The sequence below is a fragment of the Hipposideros armiger genome, unplaced genomic scaffold (genome assembly GCF_001890085.2).
Source record: "Hipposideros armiger isolate ML-2016 unplaced genomic scaffold, ASM189008v1 scaffold_268, whole genome shotgun sequence".
In the NCBI taxonomy this organism is placed as follows: domain Eukaryota; kingdom Metazoa; phylum Chordata; class Mammalia; order Chiroptera; family Hipposideridae; genus Hipposideros; species Hipposideros armiger.
The window spans coordinates 2,151,552-2,176,095 of record NW_017731618.1 but is presented as its reverse complement, the minus strand read 5'-3'; the positions used below and the strand labels follow the sequence as shown (position 1 = coordinate 2,176,095).

General features: G+C 33.6%; 1 protein-coding gene across 1 annotated transcript in view; it reads left to right on the top strand.

The window, feature by feature from the left end:
* ERBB4 (erb-b2 receptor tyrosine kinase 4) overlaps positions 1 to 24,544 on the top strand; it is a 462,722-nt gene that overhangs the window by 163,032 nt on the left and 275,146 nt on the right. The window contains exons 15-17 of the mRNA XM_019656860.1: positions 3,811 to 3,965; positions 10,793 to 10,837; positions 10,958 to 11,032. Of these exons, the coding sequence (XP_019512405.1) occupies positions 3,811 to 3,965; positions 10,793 to 10,837; positions 10,958 to 11,032 (275 nt within the window). The remainder of the gene's footprint in view (positions 1 to 3,810; positions 3,966 to 10,792; positions 10,838 to 10,957; positions 11,033 to 24,544) is intronic.

Sequence of the window (24,544 nt, the reverse complement as noted above, 5' to 3'; positions counted from 1 at the left end):
GGGTAGGGCTGAGCTCACACAATAGCCTAAACTTGGCTCTCACTAGGGGGTTGCTTGCTTTTAGCCATTACAATTTCTATTAGGGTTTTGCCCATTTCTGGGTCCATATGTTGATTAGCACAACTAGAGACAGAGGAGGTTTTGTGTGCCATGCAACAGGCATATGTCACTTAGAAGTCCAATAGTTATAGAAACTTCTCCATGAAACTGACACTGTAATGAGATAGAAGTCTTAAAGCTAGTTGGAATTAGCACATCTGGTCTTATGATTTATTCTGCATGAATCACGTTTTCCTGATACATCAATAATAATAATAATAATAATAATAATAATAATAATAGTAAATAAATATATATATGTATATATATATTTACTCACTGTTGTTACATCTAATGCATAGTATCACTTTCTACATTTAAAATATAAAGAAACTGAACCTATAATGATTAGAAAATTATACCAAAAAGTCAACAATCAGTAATATGTGGACCAGGCATTCAACTATAGAAGTTTTGAATCTAAATTTCACACTCTTTTCATCACCTTTTTATCCCAGGCAATGATGTCTGTAATGTAATATGGATAAAATGCTTTCTGTATATGACAGCTATATGCAAAATGGGATAGTATTATCCTATTTAAATGTGACAGAAATCCAGGATACTCTTGAGAGTGATAAATTTGAAATAAAGCAAACCTTTGCTTTTATATCCTTGTCTGCACTTGGTCTTCCTTTTTTATTTTATTTATTTTATTATTACAAATTTATCCTTTCTGCCTCAATTTCACTGCTCCTATACAGTCCTATTGAGAAGGATAAGGTCAGGGTGTGGGGGGGACGGGGATGTGAGAAGAAAGAAAATTAGAATAAGACAAAGTTGTGAGAGATCAAAATATAAGCCAGAGAGACAGGTTTGAGAAGAGACTGGAGGAAAGGAAAACTTATTATTATTATTATTATTATTTATATTTTTTCATAAAAGCTAAAGTAGATGTGAAAGCAAGGTTAACTAACAAAAGTTGTGCTGCCATAACAAAGTGCCCATTTGCAGTAGCTTATAGGGCAAATGTTTAAATCTTGTTCATGGAAAATGCGCTATAAGCGTGGAAAGATTCTAGGCAGCTAGGCCGCTGCGATGGACTAGCATTCCAAGATACTTTGCATTTATGGCACCTCCACATCATCATGGCAGCAGCAAAAGAGAAGGCCAGGGAGCTTAGCACTGGCAGTCTCTTAAATCGCTTCCACTTACTTTCGTTGTGCAAAGCAAGACACGCCTCACCTCTGGTGAGAGGAGACTTTCAACATTCCATGTGGCTGGAAGTGGAAGAGAACTGGATACTGGTGAATAGTAGCTTTGTCTCTTTAGCTACCAGGGGAAAATACCAGTTGTCACTGAGGAAACAAAAATGTAATGTTTCTATCAGGATATAGCCTAGCTTTTAGTTTTCTGTCTAGATTATTGAGTCCAGGGGTAGCTTAAAATCAGTGATAAGGAAGAGTATTGTCTTTACCTCTGTTTTCTATTATTGAATTTATCACTTCGTTCACTGCAGCTAGGTTCTTAAAAGCTTTGGGAATATAACAATAAAATAATAAGCAACACACACACACAGAGGTTTCCTTAAATCTCTTTATTATTGAAATAAAATGAAGAAGCAGTATATTTCATTTCTTGTGTGATTTGCCAGGACACTTTTTAGTCATGTCAGCTTAGGATATTAAGTCTTGTATCATGATGATCCAAATAGTTACGACACACTTAAAAAAACAAGGAAACACAAAATATGGGTAATTGACCTTAGTAAAGTGTATTTAAAAATTACATATGAATTTAATTTTAAATTCATCATTTTTATGTTTTCAGATTTTACCTGGGCATTATTTTACATTACAATAATTTTGTAGAAAAAATAATTTCTAATTGCAGCTATAGTCGCCTAATTTGCTCATAGTAAGTTTTATTCTTGTGTTTTGCAAGAAGACATCAGCATGTCTCTCATTTTGTACAATAAGTCATGCCACTGAGCATACTTGCACAGTAAATGATTTTGTGTAATAGAAGGCATTACGTGCCTAAGTACCCATGAGCAGGTGTTAAAATTGGAAGCATGTAAAGTATTCTCTTCTGATAGGAAATAAGAAGTTGCCAGTAGCTAACTCTTCAGTTTGTATAGGGATTAGGTTTCACAGGTAATTTTTTTTTTAAAGCTCTAAGTCTCACATGAAAATAATGAAATAGACAGGTGCTTGATTGAAACTCAACAGTCTCAGGATTCCCAGAAACCTCTTCCTGATTACTTTTACTTTTTTATGCCACTATCTTCATTAGTAACGTCTATATTTAAATTTTAAAATGTTAATCTCTTGATTTCCTGATACCTTATGTTACCAACTTGAAATTTCTGGCTGCTTTTGGATTAAATTATGGAGAGATGCTATGCAGTCCCATGAATGGACTGATTGCCACACTCCTTGCGTAATACATAATTCTGTATAAAGTTCTCTTGCTCTTGGCTCCTAGGTTCATGTTGTTTGTAATTATAAACCTAATAAAATGAATCATCTCCCTCTATACTCATTGTATCTCATTTATCTAAATTGTGTTAAATGTGAACTGTCATAATAATTCACTCATGTGGACATCGACAGATTTGGGGGAGAAAAGGGCCCAGAAAAGAATTTCTAGGGAGGTGGTCAAAGGGAAGAGGGATCTTAAGATGATATGATATTCAAAAAGGAGAATTAAAAGTAAATTTCAAGTAGTTAATATAATTATTCAAAAGAGCTAATATGTGAAAATTTGGGCATCTTTTTAAAAATATCATTTTTGATCAATATTTTCAAAATGATCTACAGATATCCTACTTATTTCTTGCATGTTTACTATCCCCTGCACCAAGTTCAAATTATTATTTTTTTGTAAAATTCTTAGATGTTTAATATAGTTTTAAATTTTTACTTTTGTTATGACATTTAGATATTTTAATATATTTAATACATATTATTATTGCTTGTTAGCATTCTATATATTAGAACATTATTGTATATTTACCAACATAAACATATGAAATGAGTTTTATTTAGATTTATCATGCTCATATTTGTATTATCTTCATTCTTAGGTAATTTTTTGCATTAAATTTTCTTTTATACATGTTTGATTTATTATTATGGAGTTTTGAATATTTGCTCATCAGAATGTGATTTTATATGGTGCTCAGTATTGCCTTGAGATTTAGTAAAACCCCTAAAAACAGGCATGATATGGTTTGTAGCATTATCACAAGCTGATTTGAGAGTACCTAGAAATTAACCTTTATTTGCCTAAGCTGCCTAATTCCTGATAATTCAACCATATTAACTTTTAAAATTTTATTGTTCAAATAGTCATTGCACAACCAAAGTAGAATTAACATCTCAATTTTATATGAAATTCAGTGTTATTAAATTCCTATCATTCCCTTCTCCTCCTTAATTATTTAGTAAGAAATCTCTCATATTTCCAGTGATTGTGATGACAGGTTCCTAGGGAACATGTGTTGATACCAAATATTACACTTTAATATCACTAGGAATAAATGACAGAAAAAATACTGATGTCGTTATGGAAAAGTCCTTGGAAAATTTTGTTTATCAAAAAGCCACAATAGCTACATCCCCATTTGTGTGACTGAAAACGTTCTCCAGTTCCCTAGAGGATTACCATCCACCCACTGAAGTCTCAGTAACTAAGCCACATGCATACATTTCAGAGGAAATGGCACCCATTTTTCTTTCTCTGTTTTGTTTGTTTTTCATACTTCAGGGACCTGACAACTGTACAAAGTGCTCCCACTTTAAGGATGGCCCAAACTGTGTGGAAAAATGTCCAGATGGCTTACAGGGGGCAAACAGTTTCATTTTCAAGTACGCGGATCAGGACCGGGAGTGCCACCCATGCCATTCGAACTGCACACAAGGGTAAGCATCCTTGAGGCCGAGGACTCAGCCTTGTATGCATCACTAATGAAAAGGGGCGTTTATGTACCTTTATCCCTGACACAGTCTACACAATCTATGATGTCATCACGCAACATTCTATTCATCTTTGTATGTAATAAGTTGGTGTTAAGAGAAATCCTTTCTAAGAGAACGGTGTAAGGAATCAAATTGATACCCTCTGAAATATTTCCGTTTTGCATTTAACTATAACTATTATACTGACACCTTCATGAAGCTGGTGTCAGGTACACTTTGTATGGAGTGTAAAAAAATTCCTCCAGATTTACTGCAGATTGAAGTTATCAGAAAAGACAAGACAGTCCTCCCACATTTGAGATGTGTGCTTCATAAGTCTTTCACAGAGGTTTTCTGTTTCTGTTTCTTTGTTGTTACCACCAGCTTAAAGTAAGGTTTTCTCTCTTCGATAAACACGGCCTTGGATCACTCCTTCAACAAAACATGGGCAAAAGTAGTGGCAGCAGAAAACAAAAGGGAACCCAATGGTGTGTGTGTTTTAGTAAAATTACGAGGGCTTTTTGTGTAACTTCATAGCAGGTTAACCTATAATTGAGCATTTCTTTGTTCCACGTAGGACAATTCAAAGATGGTCACACAATTTTCCGTTTTTTAAAAGGATGCCTTGTAAAATGAATAAAAGTGAGATATATCTTTGATAACTGAATAACAGACATATTACAGAAAGATGAAAACACTGAACTATAAAGGAAATATGTCACTCAGCTAACAAATCCCAATAACTATTTCTTAAAAATACAAAAATATATATTTAGTAAGGTCTTTTCATTTTCTTTCCTCCAAGGTCAATAATGTTAGAATTGAGAACAGTTCACATACTCTATCCTTCTGTTCATAAAATCTCTTCTCCATTGTGAGTGTCTACACACCTATGTGCACACATTTGTTGTTGAGAATCATCTTGGGTACTTTACATCTGGCAGGAAAGTATGCGATACCATAATGAGATTTTCTGCCAGATTAAGGCCTAGATGTTAGGGGAGATTGAGGAAGTTAAGCAAGCCACGTTATTGTCTGCTAAGAGGACATCAGTTTGCAGTTGCTGCTACAATTTCCTGCCGGTCAAGAGATCAGCTTGAGTCACTGAAAAAGCTCCAGGATGTGAAGTGGCACATCCCCAAAAGGTCAAGTTGTCTTCTGCCATTCCAATTCCAATTCAGCTTGGAAGAGCGGACGCCAACTCATGGCTTTACACGTAAGCACCTAGGCTGAGGTTACTGAAAGAGTCACACAGACACTGTGCTTCAACGAAGCTAGCAGGAATAAACTGCTGCTCCCCTTGCGAGTTTTTCAGAGCACGCAGATTAAGAGTATTTCATGAAGAAACAACGGGCACCACTGGAGCAGAAGAGTCAGCAACAGAAAGAGAAAACGCTGCCTGCTAAAATAATCATCCACAAGAGGGTTTTATTGTTTTGCAGCTAAAATTAAACCAGTAAATTATTCAATATAATGTTGATGTCAACAGCTGTTGCCATTCAAAATGAGGCCTTTCGCTGTTTTTGCAAATCTAATTACAATGGAGCCATTAGGGAAATGAAAGTGAGATCACGGACTCAGAGTCTGGATGTGTGGCTGGTGTGTCTTCCCTTCAGCCCATTTCAATCATGATTATATAATAAAAGAAAACATGTATATCATGGGGGGAGGGGAGAGTAGTAGGGACAATGAAGAGATCCATTTACCATAGCTACTAAAGTTGGATGTCCAGAAAAAGGGAGGGCGCAGGTATAACTGGGAACAAATCTGACCAGATCATTTGGGAACGCCAAGTAAATAGAAAGATGTTTTTAAATTCACTGCTACAGAATGATGGTGAGACAGAATTTGAATATTGTCCTCCCTGGCATCTTCCAAGGAAAATGGATCTGAAAATAACTGCCTTAGTCCTTAGTTTTTATTTCGCTTGCTGCTCTGCTTTGTCTAGCAGTCTCCATATCACCCAGATTCATTCACTGCATGAAAGTTCTGTGGTCCCAGACTCACCACAGAACATAGGAATTCCAAGTTGTCCAAATCCTCCACTGAACATCACTGCCGCACGGCGCTGTGCTCTGAGACCCTTTACTGAAGTGGTCGGGTGCTGTGTGCAGCCAGTCCCTTCTTTACAAGCTGAGCCTGGAGAGACGGAATCTCCTTAGACAGATCACAGGGGCAGTGGGGATGATGGGACAAGTGATTGCTTTTATTCCTAAACACCTGTAATTACTGACCTATTAGTAAGCGTGAGCTCACCAGGCCAGCTCCAATTGGAAAACAGTTTTTCTTCTATATGCCAATATTATGTCAGCTGGGTAATTCAAGAGACAGGTTAATGGAAATAGTCTCTCAAATCCCTTTTTTTTTTTTTAAAGAAGAAAGCTTCTTACTGTCAATGCTGTTTAATGATTCTCTGAAAATAAAATTACCTGTGTAATACCTTAAAAGCACTTTTACTACTCTAAAAGTACATGAAGTATATTTGGCTCTAATAAGATATATATATATATATATATATATATATATATATATATATATATATATATATTTAATTATCCATTTAGCACCTATCAGGAGAGTCTCACTAACATTCCTAGAGAAAAGAAAAATAACATCTCTTTTTATCTTGACTAAAAGACTTTTATTTTAGCAGACTTTTCTCGTTGAACATATACTCTGCATCAGATATAGTGATAGCTAAGTTCAGATGGGGCAAAACACAGCTCATGATCGCTAGAAAGTCAGAATTCAGTACATTTTTATTGTTACAATTTATAACCTTCTGTTAGAGATCCTTGTCTACGTTTTGAAATGGTAAGCAAGAATTTAAAACTTAGGAATGATTTTCATATTTGAAATCAGCAAGGTAGAAATTTTCAAAGGTGACTTGTAAGCTACATTTGCTGTGTAATTAAATGCTTATAAGAGCAAGGATTACAGTTTTCTCATTAATACCACTTGAGTCCATGATAAATGTCAACTGAATTTTAGTTTTTAGACATGGACTAGGATATTTATTTTTCATAAGTCATCTTTAAAAAACTTTATGAAATGTTCTTGTTAGTATTAGAATTGTGATTTCATATTATTAAATTTCCTCTTTGCCTTAATCTTTCTTATCAATCCTTTTTATATTTTTAAATTTACATAATGAAAGAATTACCATTGATGGAGAGAAGGAAAGAAGGGTTGCTTGTGGAATTATTGTCTGTAGTGTTTAATTGACATTTTTAAATATTTCTCCATTTTTATTTCAAAATTTGGAGATTTTTGTCAATATATCTCAACTATGTTAGTTATATACGTCCATCAAGGTGCTCATAATTCAGTAAATACTGGCAAATGATAAACAGCTCACTATTTGAAATTCTAGATATTTTGTAATATGTTATATGGACATATTATAGTTTCTCTTTATAATCTGTAAATTTTCTATTGTAGAATGCAAATTTTGTTTTCAGTTGTGCTATTTTATATCCTTATTCAGTCTCTTTTTTGGGATTTTGACTCTTTAAAAGTGTAATATTTCCATTATTCTGTGATCTTGCTGGATCAATATAAATTACATGTTAACTAGTTGCTTATATAAATGAATACAAAGAGTTAGACTAGAATGTACATCTTTAATTACACATTGGCTTGTATTTAGAAATGATGGTACCACTTCAGTCAGACCCTCCTTCTTCTTTGTATTCCATTTTTCCTTTTATCCTCAGCTTATAATTTTAAATCTCAAATGCCCTGCACAATCCTCTTAGCAAACTTTCTTGACCACACATCTGCCCCCTCAGTATCTCCCTTTTTTCCTCCCTTGCCTCTATTATCTTTAATTTTTTTCTCAATTTACAACAACCTCAATTTTCGTAACTTTGACTATGACAGCAAAAATACTCTCAGTGGTTTTTATTTTACTAGTCCTTTCTTTGTATTTGACACTGATGATCACCCCATTTCCTGAAGTTTTCTGATTGGGCTTTAAGTGATACTGTAATTAAATGATTATATTTAATTATGTTTCCCCACGCTTCTGATACATGAGCTCATCTTATGGTCATTTATTGCTTAGTTATTAGACTTCCTTGTGTTTCAGTCTCAGTTACTGCTTTTCTCACTTTTTACATTTTTCTTCAGTCATTTTATCCACTTACATGATTTCAGCTTTTTCCTCTATGCGATTTCAAAACTGATTATTATACTAGTAGCTCTCTCCCACCACAGACTCATCTCTCTAGCTAATGAGGAGCATTTCTTACTGGATTGTAGGACAACCGCCCTAAACTCAAGATGCACAAAACTAAAATTATCAACCCCCTTCTTCTCCAACATACACACAAGGAAAATTGTTCCCCCTGTTGAATTCTCTTACTGATGGTTCCACTAGTCTCAAAGTTAGAAATATGAGTAATTCTTAACTCTTCTGATCCTCAAATCAAATCTTCATCATCAAATCAGCCATCAACTTCTCTCACTCTCTCTCTCTCTCTCTTCAGACCTTATACTTATTTCTTCAATCTGTCCCTTTCCTCTATCCTAAGTACCTTATTTTTTTTATTTTTTATTTTTTAGTTTAGTCTGTCGCTTCTTGCATAGACTAAAACAGTCTGTGTATTAAAGAAATCTACCTGGCTCCCAGATGACCAGCCCCAACACGGCAAAGATCTATTAAAACACAAAGCCAGCAATTTCACTACTTTAAAACCCTCTGGTGGTTTTCCATTACATTTGTTCCTAAGCAAATAGTCTTCAAATTCTAGATTCTGTTTCATGCTCTAGCTTCTTGTCTCTGTCCTTATTGCCTCATCTTCTCCTTCATTAAATTGTGAGCTCATTAAGGATAGGAAATGTCTAATTGAACTTCTTTCTCCCTCCAGTTCCTGAAATAGTAGGAATACTTAGTAGGCATGCAACACAGTTTTCATTATTATTATTATTATCATCATCATTATAATTAATAAATGAAGATCTTTCATTGTTCAAACTTTCTTCTCAAGTTTAATTTCATTTTCAAATGTTTTTTATCTTTCAAAGGTTATTCTAAAACTTAGATTACAAAGTACCCATAGCTTTCAGATTTTCACTTGAAAATAGACTATTAATTTTACAAAATGGCAATACTATATTAAAATAATAAACAGCAGTTTGAGGAATATATAATAGAACCTAGAAAAATAATTTTATTCAGAACAGAATAAGAGGAAAACCATATAAGACAATTTGGAAACTTTTTTAGTAGTTAATTTTCCATTTTTAGACATTGTTTTGACAATGTATTATGATATCAATACAAAACTATGTGCCCTAGTTATTTGCTTATTTTTTAAAAGACTTTTTATCCACTGCATTTCCCATATATCTGTACATTAAAATTTTCTGGTCCTCTCAAAACCAATCCTCAAAACAAAACCACATTAATTTTCCATCTAGTATCAATGTTTTATTTTTTTTAGCTGAGCCATCCTGCTACCTATTGGCAGCTTAGCGGCAGCTCAGCTTGGACCAGGCATCGAACCGCTGTTCTCAGAGCTCAAACTCTTGAGTGAGCTCTTAACCAACTGAGCCACTCGGCCGGCCCTATAACAGATACTTTTGAAGCAGGGAAATAATGACCTTTTTATTATTATGCATAGGTATATTTGTTCACCAATGTTTAGGTATCTAAAGATACAATGGACGCTCTGGCCTTATACAGGACACTTTTTTCTTCATTATATAGTGATTTCAGCTTCAACTTCTTTTCCATTTTAGAAATTAGAGTTTGGAAAAAAATCATTTTTATTACCAGCAGAATTAGACAGTTCTATAAATCATAGCTGTAGGAGGAATCTTGATAACACATTGGAGCTATATGTCTTTGATGGGAGAAAAGAGAAAGAAAAACAATTCAAGTACACTGAAAGGTGGAGGAAATATTATTGCTATAATACTTCAAAATGAAATTCCAGGGACTGTACATCAGAATTTTGTTGTTTATGTAATTTCACTTAAATGTTAATCTCAGTGGAATTTTTTTTTTTGTTATCTGGGTCTCCATTTATTCATTTTGTTGGAGAAGATTTATTTGTTATTGTTTGAGTTAAATATCATGGCAGTTTAAAAACCTGTCTTTGTTTTCCAGTTATGGCACTGCTCTTTTAAAAAGCAGTGTCAAGATAAACTGCAGTATGGTGAAACCAGTTAATTTGCTTTTTAAATGAATTCATGTTTAAAGATAAGTATTTTCTACAGACAGTCACAACCACGGAATTGAATAATTGTATTATGTAAAGTATCCATGAGAATAGCATTAAAACATGTTAACTCACTTTCTGCCACAATCAATCTTTAGTGAGTATTAAGCATCAGATTATTATATTATAATCAATAGTGCATGTTTCCTTTTTTATTGATTTTGTTTTTTACTTAAGCTTAAGAGCTTTTAGAAGAAACCATGTACAGAAAACCCATTATAGCCATTGAAGTATCACGTTATTTATCAAGACATATGATCACGAATGATGCAAATGAATTGAAAGTATTAGAAATGACCTATATGTGTTTGTAAGTTATCCATAGAAATTGAGTAAGATTTCCTTTCCTATGAATATGCTTCTTTGCCTTCACTTGGGCGGTATTTGCAATTTATCTTGTGTATCCATCCAACAATAATCTCCTCACTGGCTTTAAGTTCATGGTGTTTCAAAATTGTCTAATAACTACAATTAATAATTTGACACAGTTGGTATTTATCAGATTGATTTTTTTTAAATGACTAATTTGTTTCCTTGTATTTTTTACATTTGGATATTCTGCAGGTGCATAGGCTCAAGTATTGAAGACTGCATCGGCCTGATGGATAGGTACTTGGTGTGCTTGCCCCCCATGCGCTCCCTCAAGGCTCCATGTGTGAGCACTGGTGCATGTGTGTGCATGTCACTGTGAATGGAGAGTGATGTTTTCTGTTCTGTAATTGCCTGCAGGTGTAGCGGTCCCACTAGTCATGACTGCATTTACTACCCTTGGACGGGCCATTCCACTTTACCACAACATGCTAGGTAACATCTACCATGTTTCCATTTTGTCACTCAAATCCTTTCCCAATTACCATGGATGAAAAGTACTAACCAATTGGGTGAAATTTATAATATGTTAAATTGGGGAGTTATGAAGAGGCATATAACACTTTTCATGACACATTTCCTACCTCTGATTATGACTTTAGAATCCAAATTAGTAATAACATTATTTTTAATTTTGTACAATTTAAAGAAAATTAATGAATTTTGAATTACTAATCTAGAACTTCAATAGAACATTTTCCTTTTTTAATTCAGTACATGATTGTGAAAAGAAATATTTTTAAGAGAGGAATTTGTAAAATTTGTTGCATTTTCATAAGACATTTGTTATTTAATTTGATTCAGTTTCTGATTTTATATTATTCTGAACTGGTTGGTATATGCTCTAAGTATCAGAATTACTATAGATTAAAGGCAACATAGAACATATTTTGTGCCAGTAAACACACAAGTTGGAATTGAAAAGCAGAATATATCACTCATGTTCATACAAACACCTATGCGTGAATGTTTGTAGTGGCTTTATTCAAAATCACCACAAAACTGGAAATTACTCTAATGTTCAACTGTGGTATATCCACACATTGTAATACTACTCAGCAATAGATGGGAAGAAACTGCTGACACACAAAACACAGATGGATCTCATACATCATGCTAAATTAAAGAAGCTACACTTAAATGAATGCATACTGTATGATTCCATTTATATGGCATCTGCAAAGGCAAAACAACAGCTAGAGAAACCTGATCAGTGTTGCCAAGGGCTGGGGCTGAGGGATGAGGTTGACTACAAAAAGGCCTGGAAAATGTATGGGAATAATAGAACTATTCTGTATCTTGACAGTGGTGATGGTTACACAAATGCGTGTGCTTGTGAAAAAGTGTAGTTCATCAGATTTAAAAGGATGAATTTTACTATCTATAAGTTATACTCCAGTAAATTTGACTTTTAAAACTCATATTTAAGAAAATGGTAACTTTACAGTGTTCCGTAGACATTTTATTAGCTTTCTTTATGAAACAAATTAATTGTAATTGTTGGAAGAGAGAAAGTAGTGCTAAATTATAACTAGCAAAATGAGAGTTTTGGATGAAGTATTGCCTTTTAATGTAAACCATTGTATTGAAATATAGCATATATATTGTCACAGTACATAAAACATAACTGTAAAGCTCAGTGCGTTTCTCCAAAGAAAACATTTCGTAACCATGTCAGATCAAGAAGAGACAGAATAGTACCAGAACCAGCACCTCCTTGTGCCCATTTCAAGTGTAACTGTTGTTCTGAATTCCAGCACCATAGGTCGGTTTGCCTATCTTTGCACTTTACGTAAATTATATAAATTGAATAATTGTATGTACTCTTTGAATCTGGCTTCTTTTGCCTAATATTGTATTTATGAGATTCATCTATGTCATTTAATTTAGTCATACTTTTTAGGTTTATATGGCATTTTACCTAAATGTTTCTAAAACAATCTAATAAGTGATATCTTATTATAATGTTATTTTTAATGAAGTAAATAGATAAATTAGATTCTAAAAGAAAGAATGTGGTAGAGTTAAATGGTATTTAACAGTGGCACTTTGGCATTTGGGCAAAATCAAGAGTAGTTAGTAGTCATTTAGAGCGAGGGCAAAACTATGAAAAAAAATTAATGAGAGGAAGAGACAGAGAGAGAAGAGAAAGAGAGAGAGAAAAAACTTCCCAGCCCCAAAGTGAAGTTTTATAAGACAAGGTACATTTTAGATTGTTCCTATATTCATGAAATAATTCTTCCTCTTTGAGATTTTAATGAGTCAATGTACTGTCACTTTGAAAGGTATTTTTACATTTGTTTCAATGATTTTTTAAAATAATTATTCCAGCCGACTACTGAGAGGCAATATAGTGTAATGGTTAAGTGTGCTGTCTTTGGAATCAGATTTTCTGAATTCAAAACTAGGCTCTGCTATTTTTTAGATGTATAACCTTGGCTAAGTTCCTTGAATTATTTGAGCCTCACTCACTTTTTTATGTATAAAATAGGAATATTACTATAATTCATAAATTGGTTGTGAAGGTTGAATGAGTCCATGAAGAGTATCTGGCTCAGGTAAATCACTCAATATGTTATTATCTATTTCTCTCTATATATCAAGGATTTTAAACATTGGGGATGGGGAAAAATACCTCTCAGGGGGAGGAAGGAAGTCTCTTAACATCATCTAGAGAGCTATGATGTGTACCTCTACCTCTTTTGATGGGCCTTTGAAGGAAGCGAGGGCATTTTTTTTCTTGACTTTGACTTCATTGTCACAATGAGGGCACTAGTATCATGGCAGCAGGTCACAAGCAGAGGCATATAAAGATAGAGAAAAGGTTAAAACCATAGTGATAGATCAATTGTGATTTTCAGCGCCATAACTGAGATTATACAACTTAAAAATTATAGTGTATTGTAGACATATGAAACATACAAACCTGTACAGAATTTTTATGAGTTTGTTTGAGCCAAATTGACAACATACCAGGAAGCAGGACCTCAAATGCTCTGGAAAATGACAGTTTTGCAGTTTCTTTTCTCCATTTGGGATTAAGGAGGGAACATAAGGAAGATGACATGAAGGAGGGAAAAAGCAACTACAGGGTAGTTAACAAGACTGTGTGTTCTCTTGAGGGTGTTTAAGCCTCTGAGGGGTCTGAAAAAGAGGTTTACTCTGGCCTTTCAAAGCTGCACTAACCTAAATGACAAGAATAGAAGGAGGTTGCTTAAGGTAAAAATGAACCTTTTACATGCCTGCGGCATAACTATGCACCATGACCTGCCCAGTTAGGAATTTATTATTAGGTCACCCTGTGAGGTTACTTTTGGTCAGACTTGTTACAGACCTCCTTTTTTGTTCACACCATCTTATTATAGATTTAGTATTTCCAACATTTAAACAAAAGTGATTTGGGAATTCCTAATCCTATTACTTGCCCAGGTCCCCAGGCTATTAGCTATAGTCTCAGATTAATGCACTGAATTCAGATTAGCTTTGTCATAAATAAGTAACCATATCCAGTAACAGTGTATAAATAGTACAGTTCAACCCATCGATCCTATAAAAAATCACCTGTACACCTTTGCATAGGCAAAGAACAGAGGGTCTTGAATGTGAAAGCCTGGTTTCAAGTAGTGACTCTATCATGTTTATTACTTGTAAAATGAGATGAGAACAGTAATTTTTTTAAATGGGATTCTTATATGTCGTAAGATCAGTGTCAGAATTAAATTAGATAATGCACTAGAGCCATTAGCTAGTATAAGTACTCTGGTGGTGGTAGTAAGTCTCTAGCTGAAATATTGGCAAAAGAAGCTTTTGGATAACCTCATGAGGGTATTTTCTATTAGTATTTTATATATCAGTATGGAATTAATCCAATAGTTCAGTTACTATAGAATTGACATATCAAAGTTGCTCAAGTTTTAAGCATTTAAATTTTCTGTGATACTTTTAAATTTAATGACTTCAAAGAATTGGTAGTAAGTAGTTGGTTGTTCCTTTTAGAAAACTGAATATATTTAATTAATACCTGTTTCACACTTAAATTTGAAGCAATGTGACTATTCTTTGATTGTATTGGCTTCTCAGAATTAATTGGCTTGTCAGAGGCTATTGATAAGGCAATTTGGAATTTACATGAAAGATTTCACTTGAACACTTTGGGAAAGTGTTTATAAGTATGGAGAATTTTGACACAGATTGAATGAAAAGTGCAAGTAACAAGTATTTCCTTTTTCAGGTCATTAACATTGCAGTAAATGTTTACTTCTTTAAAATGGGATGGATATACATTTAATTGAAAGCAAGGGACTAATCGAGTATTATTTCAGGTCATTTATCATTTTTTAAATTTCATGATAGTTTTTTTAAGCATTTGTCTTAATTGAGTAAAGTGGATCTTACATATTAGAAGGAAAAAATAGGTTAGAAATAATTGTTTTAAGTTTCATAAACCATGTTTTAACTAGGAGGTTATCCACATGCCTGGTTTTTATTTTTTAGCTACAGAAAATTACATTGAGCTTATCAATGTGACCATTTTGAAATATTTAGAGTTCATACTCCCTACTGCCCCATTATTCCGTATTCTGTTTCTTAAACCAGCAGGAAATAAGACTGAAGATTTAAATGAAAACAGGTGAAATGTTTCCAATCTTGATCGACTTTCATTTTCTAAGCAGTGTTATTCTTTCCCAAGCCTGCAATTTATGAATTGGTTTTCCACACTCCATTTACCTTACAGGCTGCGCCTGGAATTTCTTCCAAGAAGATTGGTTAGGATAGAATAGAATTCTTTATTTTTTTTTATTTTTGTTTATCTGTAGCCTCCTAGAATATACTACTTATAATGAAAACAGTACTTGATATTTTGAAACTTGTCCATGCTTTCCTTATCTGAATCAAATGTCTTAAATGTTCTTACTTATTCATGAGGGTCTTATGAACAAATATGTTCTGCAAGATTTTTAAATTATTTTCTGTATGCTATTTATGTTAGCTTGCACATATGCCATTGTCATGTAGATTCAGATAGAACAAAGTATTAGAGTCTATTCTATTTTAGTTTCCTTGTCAAATATATATCTTATATACAGGGGTGCCAAAAAAAATTTATACAAGTGGCCACTTTGGTCAGCGTTGCTCAAGCAGTAGTTCACTGTAATCAGAAATGTCTGGATGCTGATGGTAACCACTTGGATCACCTCTTGTAATTGCAGAAGTCAAATGTGACTTGTATTCATCCTTTGTTATCAGTATATATTAAGTATTACAATTAATACAGTTTTCCTTTCTTAAAATGTGTATGTATACATTCTTTTAGCACCCTCTGTATTTATAAAGTTTTTTTTTTATAATCTTAGTCTCATTTCATCAGGGTCTAAATTTCTTGATCCCAACAAAGTCTCTATTAGAAAAAGATTTATTTTTGTTAGTAATCCAAAATATACACTAATATATATTTTTTGAATTTGTGACAAAAATTATGAAATCTGCTAGGTATATGGTCAAGCATTTTTATCTGGCTATGTACTCCAATTCAATTATCCCTGATGCTTCACAATAGGAAATAGGTAATGGATTCAGTTTAACTCTCTAAATCTCATATGGGCAGATATTTGAAACGTTTCATACCCCTGTCTCATTTTAATGTCTTTGTCATGTTTTTTTCGTATACTGGTTATTACCTAAGAGGTTACTTAACAGCTTATCCTTTAGGAGTGTGATGCATGTGTGATAAACGACAGAGATGATGTATAGTCCTGGCACCACCTTCACAAATGCCACAATCTTTTTTTCCTTTGTTTGTTTTGTCCATAAGGAACTTAGTTCATAACTTATGTCAAAATCAAATGGTTAAAATTTCCCATAGATTGTTACCTAAGATGAGTGGCAGTTGTGTTATGATCCCGAAGTCCAATAAATAAAAGTATGCAGGCATTTTATTGTAAGTCTAACCTCAGTCCATCATCTTCTATATATTAAACTTACTTTTGAATTAGAGTTTGAAGAGGTGAAGGAGAGTATGTGAGTTTCTTTTTTATTTAGCTATTTTGCATCCCACACTTCCCAATACTCATAAAATACAAAAATATTCAAAGAATTATAAAGCAAGACCAAAACATCTCAGCTCTGTTGTTAATTTCTGTTCATACAGGTCAAGTGGTTACTTTAAACAAAAAGTATTTAGTGGTACAAGGTTGTATAAATGGCCTTTATAATTATATCAAAATACCCACACATTGTTATCAAAACTTATACCTACCCCAGAAATATTAATATTATACTGAAACCCCACTGCCTATAAAAATGTAACCAAAAGTCATACTTGTAGTTGAAAGTCAAAGAGATTTTTAAAAGCATTGACTTTAGAACGGCAATAAAAAATCTAAAGATAGCATTATTGAACTGGGAAGATGTTGATTATATTAAAGGGTCAGAGCAAATATTCAGTGGGTTGACTGAATAGTTATGAATACTTTTTCATTTTTTCTCATTCACATCTCTCTGGTATAAAAATTATGGTGTTTTCTAATTATTAATTTCTGAATTGGAAAGAAGTCAGGACTGCTTATAGTCTATCACATTGAAATACCTTAGGCTTCATTGAAATTCATTACTGACTATTCAATGTCTTTAGTAAAAATGAAAGCAAAAAAGTGAAAGATATTGGCTCTTTTCTTTACACAGATATTTACAGTTTTAAAAGTATTTTTCACATGCTATTGCAGGATTTAACTACTAGTGTTATTTTCTTATAAAGTACAATTTAGACATATATGTATATCATCGGTATTACTCAATATTTTTAATTAGGAGTTTAGTAGATTAGAAATATTAAATTCTACTTCATAAAAATTTTATTGCTGACAAATATATTTCCAGCTGAGAGCCATCTAAATTGCAACCAATTAAAAAATATGAACCTTTTGTAAACATTTTTGTAGATGGTACATATAGAGATGTTTTGACAACGCACAAAGGATGTGAAAAAGTAGAAGCTATGAAAAAATGAACAAGATGATCCCTAATAAAGAAAAATTGCCTTGTGTTTCCCAAAGGACTAAGAATTAAATACGTTGAAAATATGGAATCTGACCTGGCCATCTACTAAAATATAACACAAAAGTCATCAGTAAATTATTGAGAATCCTAAAATAATCTCACCAGTCAGCAACCAAATACCCTTGATTGGATGACTTGAAATTAATATATTAGTAAATGATGAGGGTTACCACATATAGCATATATCTTTGATATTATACCTACTCTTAGTGTTCAATCCTTAAAAGCATGCTTATTTTGTGTGTGGAATGATTTCAATGTTTTATAGAAAAAGGGCAGAATAATTTAAAATTGTGAATGAATTAAACTTTTTCAGTTTGAAGATATTAGTGAAGTAGTATCAAAGCTATCATAGTTTGTCTCCAAAAACCCATTTTCAAGTTCAAAATATCATAGATGTGATTATATGTTTGATAACTAAAATGGTAAGGATTAACAAAAACTAAAACAACAAACTCTGTGATTAGGTAAAGTGCAGGAATTGCCTAGTTGCTGTGTAAGTTTACTATTACAGTACAGTAAACTACCATAAATTTAGCAGATTAGAAGAATAAAACAAAACAAAACACTGTTCTTTAGGTAAAGGTACAGGCATGGCCGAGCTAGGCTCTCTGCAAAGAATCTTACCAGGATGAAATCAAGGTTCTGCCTGGGCTGTGTTTGCATTTGGAACTTAGAGTCCACATCCTCTTACAAGGTTTCAGGTTGTTGGCAGACCCAGGACCTTGAGGTTGCAGGGCTGTGACTCTCATTTTATCGCTTATTCTTTGCCATGTTCATTTCCTGCCAGGTAGCCTGTTCCTTCTTGAAAGACAGCAACAGTAGATCCAATCCTTCTCATTCTTTGAATCTCTTAGTTTTTATTTGAAGAGGAAAATTTAAAGGCTTGTATGACTAGATCGTGCTCACCCAATTGTCCTCATATCGTAAAGCCAAGTGATTTGGGACCTTAATTACATCTTTAAAATCGTTTCACAGCATCACCTAAATTAGTGCACGATCAAGTGGAGATGTGTGTATGCACCAGGGGCTAGAATCCTGGGGGCCATCTTCAAATTCTTCCCAACACATCTACCATGGTGACTTAAGTATAAGCATCATGGGAATAGTTCTTAACTGTTCTTCCACTTGGGAGCCAGCCAGGTAGAAAGAAAGAAGTGTGGACTTAGAATCAATCACACATACCTGAGCTCAGATCTTTGCTCTGCCACGTACAAAGTGATTTTTTTGTAAATTGCTTATTTACCCTGAACCTGTTTCCTCATTTGTAAGATGGTAATGGTGACAGGAATTTATATGATCATCGTGAATATTAGTTGTGATAATGTAGTGCACCTGATATACACCTGATATATTCATATACAGAGGGTGCCAAAAAATGTATACACATTTTAGAAAGAAAAAAACTGTATGAAAATTGTAATACTCAATATATGCTGATAACACAAGATGAATACAGGTCATGTGTATGCATTTTTTGGCACCCTCTGTATATGAATGGTGAAATGAGCTTCTAGCTAAATCTGATGAGATCTTAGAAAAAGCAACTCTATTCTGGGAAAGAAATAAGAACTGGTGTTTAGGTTTTCCCATCGGTACTATGTTATCTTGCTCGGTGCATACAGCAATGTAACTATCCAGAAGCTAGAACCCTAGGGGCCATCTTTGAAATCTACCTACCACACCTACCATGACTTAAGCATATCACATTTCCAATGGTGCCTTATTAATTTTTTTATTGTCCTGAAAGGAACTTAATTATTTTCTGTTTCTTATGCAACTTTGCCATGTAAGAACACTTTTAAATATGAGAGAAATTTATCTTACTATCATCATATAACTTGTTTCCTGCTTACCTCAAAAAGAACCAGAAGCAAGCAATACAGTTTTAGAAATAAATTCAGTGTTCCTTCGTACATTTATGTACTATAAGGTAAGATTTCAATATGCATATTGGTTTCAAGTGTTCAATACTCCATTTGTGAGCAGTAACTCACAGATGTAATTAGGCTCAAACTGCCCCCATGTAACACCCATTTTATGGTCTTTCCATTTATTGATTAGATTAGTGAGTCTTCCCCAAGAGTGCTCTGTACCTGCTCTGTCCAATATGGTTACCACTAGCCACATGTGGTCGTTGAACACTTTAAATGTCGCAAAAACAGATTGAGATGCGCTGTAACTATAAAGGGTACATTGGATTTTGAAGACATAGTATGAAAAAGAGAATGCAAAATATGTCAAACTTTTCTTTTATGAATTACACATGGAAATGCTAATAATTTCAGGTATTTGGGGTTAAAAAAATTTATTTGAATGAATTTCATCTTTTTAAAGTATATCTACCAGAATGTTTTAAATAATATACTTGCATGCAATATGTATCTTTTGGACAGCACTACTGTAGAGTGGTCATCATGAAACTTTGACTATTATCAAAGACAACCTTTTTGTCACACCCATCTGTACAATTATAGAAATAGAATATATGATAGATATTTAAAAGAATGAAATAAAAAACTAGTGTAAACAGAAATTATAATACTTTTTTCTTGTCTTCCCACTTTGGTGATCAGAGAGTGTGACTCTAGAATGTGGTATCTGGACGGAGAGGTAATAGGCCTTTTTTATGAATGATATTTCAGTAATTATTTTACACACAAGGTAGAAGAAATGCTTTTCCATGTTCCCAGAGGGCATTTATTTTGTCATCTTCCATAGGTTACAGATGAGATGAGTCAGACAGATTCAAGGGAAAACATGTTTGCCTTTACCCATTGCATATACCTGTATTTATATGTGCACACAGATCTTATAAATTTCCACAAAAGAAGACTAAAATGTCCTATTTTGATTCTGCATTTAGGATTTCTAGTATTGTCTAGTCTTTAAATTAAAAATTACTCAAAGATTTGGAATTATGTGTATAGACCCTTAAAATTGTGTTTTATAGCCAATAGTTTTATGAAAATATTGTTTCAATTTTTTATATGTTACTAATGAACCACACTTAAGCAGCAAGATTTCTTAAGTATAGGTCAAAGTTTCTATTTTTATTCCTGATATATATATAAATAATCAGGAAAGAGACTAAATTATCCCCCATATAACTTAGGCATACTGTATTGGACCTAAAGTATCTTTTCTTTTTTTATATTTCCTGTTTAAAGGAATCTAATTAACTATGACCCCCTTCTGTGATGTGGTTACATAAAATGATGTGTAGATATTAACTCAAATTGTTCTCTTCATGCTTTTTTCTTATCACATCAGCACATTTCCTAACCAATCTATCTTTCATAAACATACAATTATTTTTCCATACTATGTATGTAGTCAGGAGCTAATTAACAGAAAGCACTTTGATTTACCAACAGAATTCCTCACTGGGATTTCATTCTCTGTTACCATCTACCTTCAAATCCAAAGTGATATAATTTCACTGCAATTTCACAGTAACTCAATACTAAAGAATGAATAATAAGGAAAGGGAAATAACCCTCTAATAATCTCTGAATGCTTGTAGCCATTACATTTTTTTAAATTGTTATTAAATTTTGGGGGATGATATTGGCTAGTGGCATTCTGTTCCTCTTCCCAGTATTCCATATGCTTGAGTCATTTATAGAATAATTATACTTACTTTTAGTAGAGAAAAAATAAAGCAACAATAATAAAAACCTGTTTTCATAAAACATTTTTTTCTTTTTTTAAAAAATGCACAAAGCAATAGATACTTCCAATGCTACCTTTTTTTTTCTTTTTCTTGAAACTCTGGATCCCAAATTCTACAGTTCAAATCCCAAGTGAAAATCCCAGCATGGATAGCTAAATTGTTTTATGCATGAAGAAATGAAGGACTGAAACACCTCTTCTTTCCGAGAATAGTGTTGTTTTATTTTTCCAAAATCTTCTCAGTTTTAATTGGGGGCTTGTTTTCACCATTCTTTTAAAAACCCTAATATGTATCATTCAGGTGTGCTACATTATCATATTTAGCTTTCATGATAAGTATATAAAAATAGTTATCACCAATACCATTTTTACAAATGGGCAAGTAGGTTCAGAGTAATTAAGCAATTTATCAAAAAATCACTTAGCTAGTATGTGGTAGAGCAAAGATTTGATCTCAAGTCTGTCTGATTCTAAGTCCACATTTCTTCCTTTCACCAGGTTCATTCCCAAGTGGAAGAACAGTTAAGAGCTATTCCTATAATGAGGGTGATTGATTATTTTATAGCCTACTTAAACAGTTTCACAAGTTGCCTACCCCTTAGTCCTAAAATCCTGACTTCTATCTATTAAACCTTCCTCCAATGTAGAGGATTTTACAATGCTTGTCCTCACACAGCATATTTTAGTCAAATATACATCTGGCGTTGCTTGGTTGGATTAGAACAATACTTTCCATGAACTAAGCATATACTCCTTTATAATGGTATCAATATCTATATCTATATATCTGTATCTATATCTATATCTATCTATTTATCTATATATATATATATATTCGTAATACATCAGTGACTTATCTAAAACTTCTGTGAATAAACTTATGGTTATTTTTTTATTTACCTTTTCTGAAGTAGCAGTTATTTATAAAATTGACAGAGATTTATACTAATACTAGACCTAATACTAATTGATTAATGATTTTCCTCAGTAGTGCTTACTATAGGATTTGTGGATGGAGTGAAGTTGGTTGAGATTAATAATGGGTTCAGGTGGTAAAGTATGAATCTTGGATTATGTATCCCTTGATTCTATTTGATAAGGTGAAATGTTATTTCTGCTAAGAAAAATTCTTCCCTTCATTGATACAATCAAACATACCATGTATAGTTTTTGTGTCTGTGTGTGTGTGTGTGAAAGGATAAATAAAAACACCCAGTCTCCCATATATACTACCTAACAATAATCAGCCAGTAAATATTCCTTGTATTTACTACTCGGCAGGCATTGTGCGAAGACACAGAGGAGAGACTGGAAAGAAGATGTTAACATAATCCTTAGTATCATAGAAGTTATAGTATAGTAGAGAGAAATACTCAATACTGTTTTATAATTATATATTTTCATGATTACGTGCTATGAGAAAAATTGTAGATCAGTTGAATTGCATGAGGGTGGTAAGGAAAATAAAAATATAACAGATGACACTTAGGTTTTTGATCAGAGTAACTGAGTGAAAGGTGATGTCATAAACTGAGATGAAGAAGACTCAGGGACGTGCAACAGATTTTATGGGGGAAGTAAAAAAACTCTGTTGGGGCTATTGTAAGCTTGAAATGTTTATTTCATATGTTTATTTGATACCCGAGTGAAGATGTTGCATGGGCAGATCATTATGACACTCTGGAAATCAAGAGAGGGTTATCAATCATCGGTGCTATTTAAATCCGTAGCATTGGATGAGATTCCACAGGCAGACAGTGCAGATAGAAAGGACAGCTGAAGAATGAGCCGTAGGCTGCTCCACCATTAAAAGGGCAGAAAGCAGAAGGATATAATGTGGCAAAGAAGATTGAGACACAGGGATTTAGGGTAGAGGAAAACCAGGAAAAAATTGTATCCTGGAAGCCAAGTGAAGAAAGTATTGGGTAGAAGGGAGTGAGACTGAGGCTAGCGCTAATAAGGAAGAGGTATGTCTGACCATCTTCTAGAACAAAATGGAGGTTATGGGTTATAGAGCAGCTTCCACTGAGTGGTGGGGGTAATCTGGGTTAAGAACTGAAATAGGTTAAAGAGGATGAGAGAAGACAGAAATGGCAACATTTTATACAGAGAAAGCTTTCAAGGCACTCACTGCAAATATCAGAGAACATGGAATCAAGGGAAATTGCTTTTCTTTTTTGTTTGTTTCTTTTGCTTGAGTTGGGAAGTATTACAACACATCTGTAACTTGATGGCAATGATTCGAAAGTAGAGAAAATGTCTAGTTCAGGAAATAACGAACAACTTCAGGCAAAAATTTTCTTTGGTTATCAGAAGGGGTGGAATTCAGTCCGCAGGTGGAGACGTTGTCCGTTGAAGGGAGCAGGGGTTGTGTATCCACTGAAACTGGAAGGAATTCAGAGTATGCAGGTAGAAAGTGGATTTGATGGTGAGGACATGATGCAATTAATAATTTACCCTCTTTATCAGTGAAATATGAAGTGAGGACATCATCTTAGTATAGAGTAGGGGAGGCAATAATGGAATTTTGAAGAAAGAGAAGATTTAATAGTCCACTAAAGAGAGAAGGACCTCATTCTAGAAGTACAGTAGTATTACTAGGAAGTGCTACGGGTCCACTTGAGATTCGTAGTTATGAATTAGAATGATCCAGTTAACATTGTTGGGCTTTATTCAGCCATGTTGTTTTTGTTTAGATGTAGGCAAGGGTACTTGGATGCGGTTTTACCCAAGATCAAACTTTTGCTTGGTGAGTACTTAAGCAAAGAGGTAGAGACCAGTGAGTTCAGGAAATATATTAAAAGGATGTGATAATAGCAAAGGGTCATACAAACTATGTTGAGTAATGAGGGAAGCTGGCACATAAAGGAGGCCAAAGTACAATGAAAACATGGTAGGGTCAATGGCCTGAAGTGCCCGAGAGCAACAAATATTGTTGAAATAGAGATGCTGTAGTAAGTGAACTAGAAGAAGAGCTGCTAGGGATCTTGAACTAAAGATTCTGCAGGTGGCACAGTTACTGGTAATATAAATCATATAATGAATCAAAGTGGGTGGCTGAAACTACTGAAAGTGAACAAGCAAGGGATTGGGAAGCCAGGAAGTTGGATAGAGATGGAGAGAGGTGGGAAGATTCAACAAATATTTAAAATTGATTACTGGGCTTGGTGATTAACAGGTAGAAAGTAATTAAGAGAAGAAGCTGTCAATAATTAT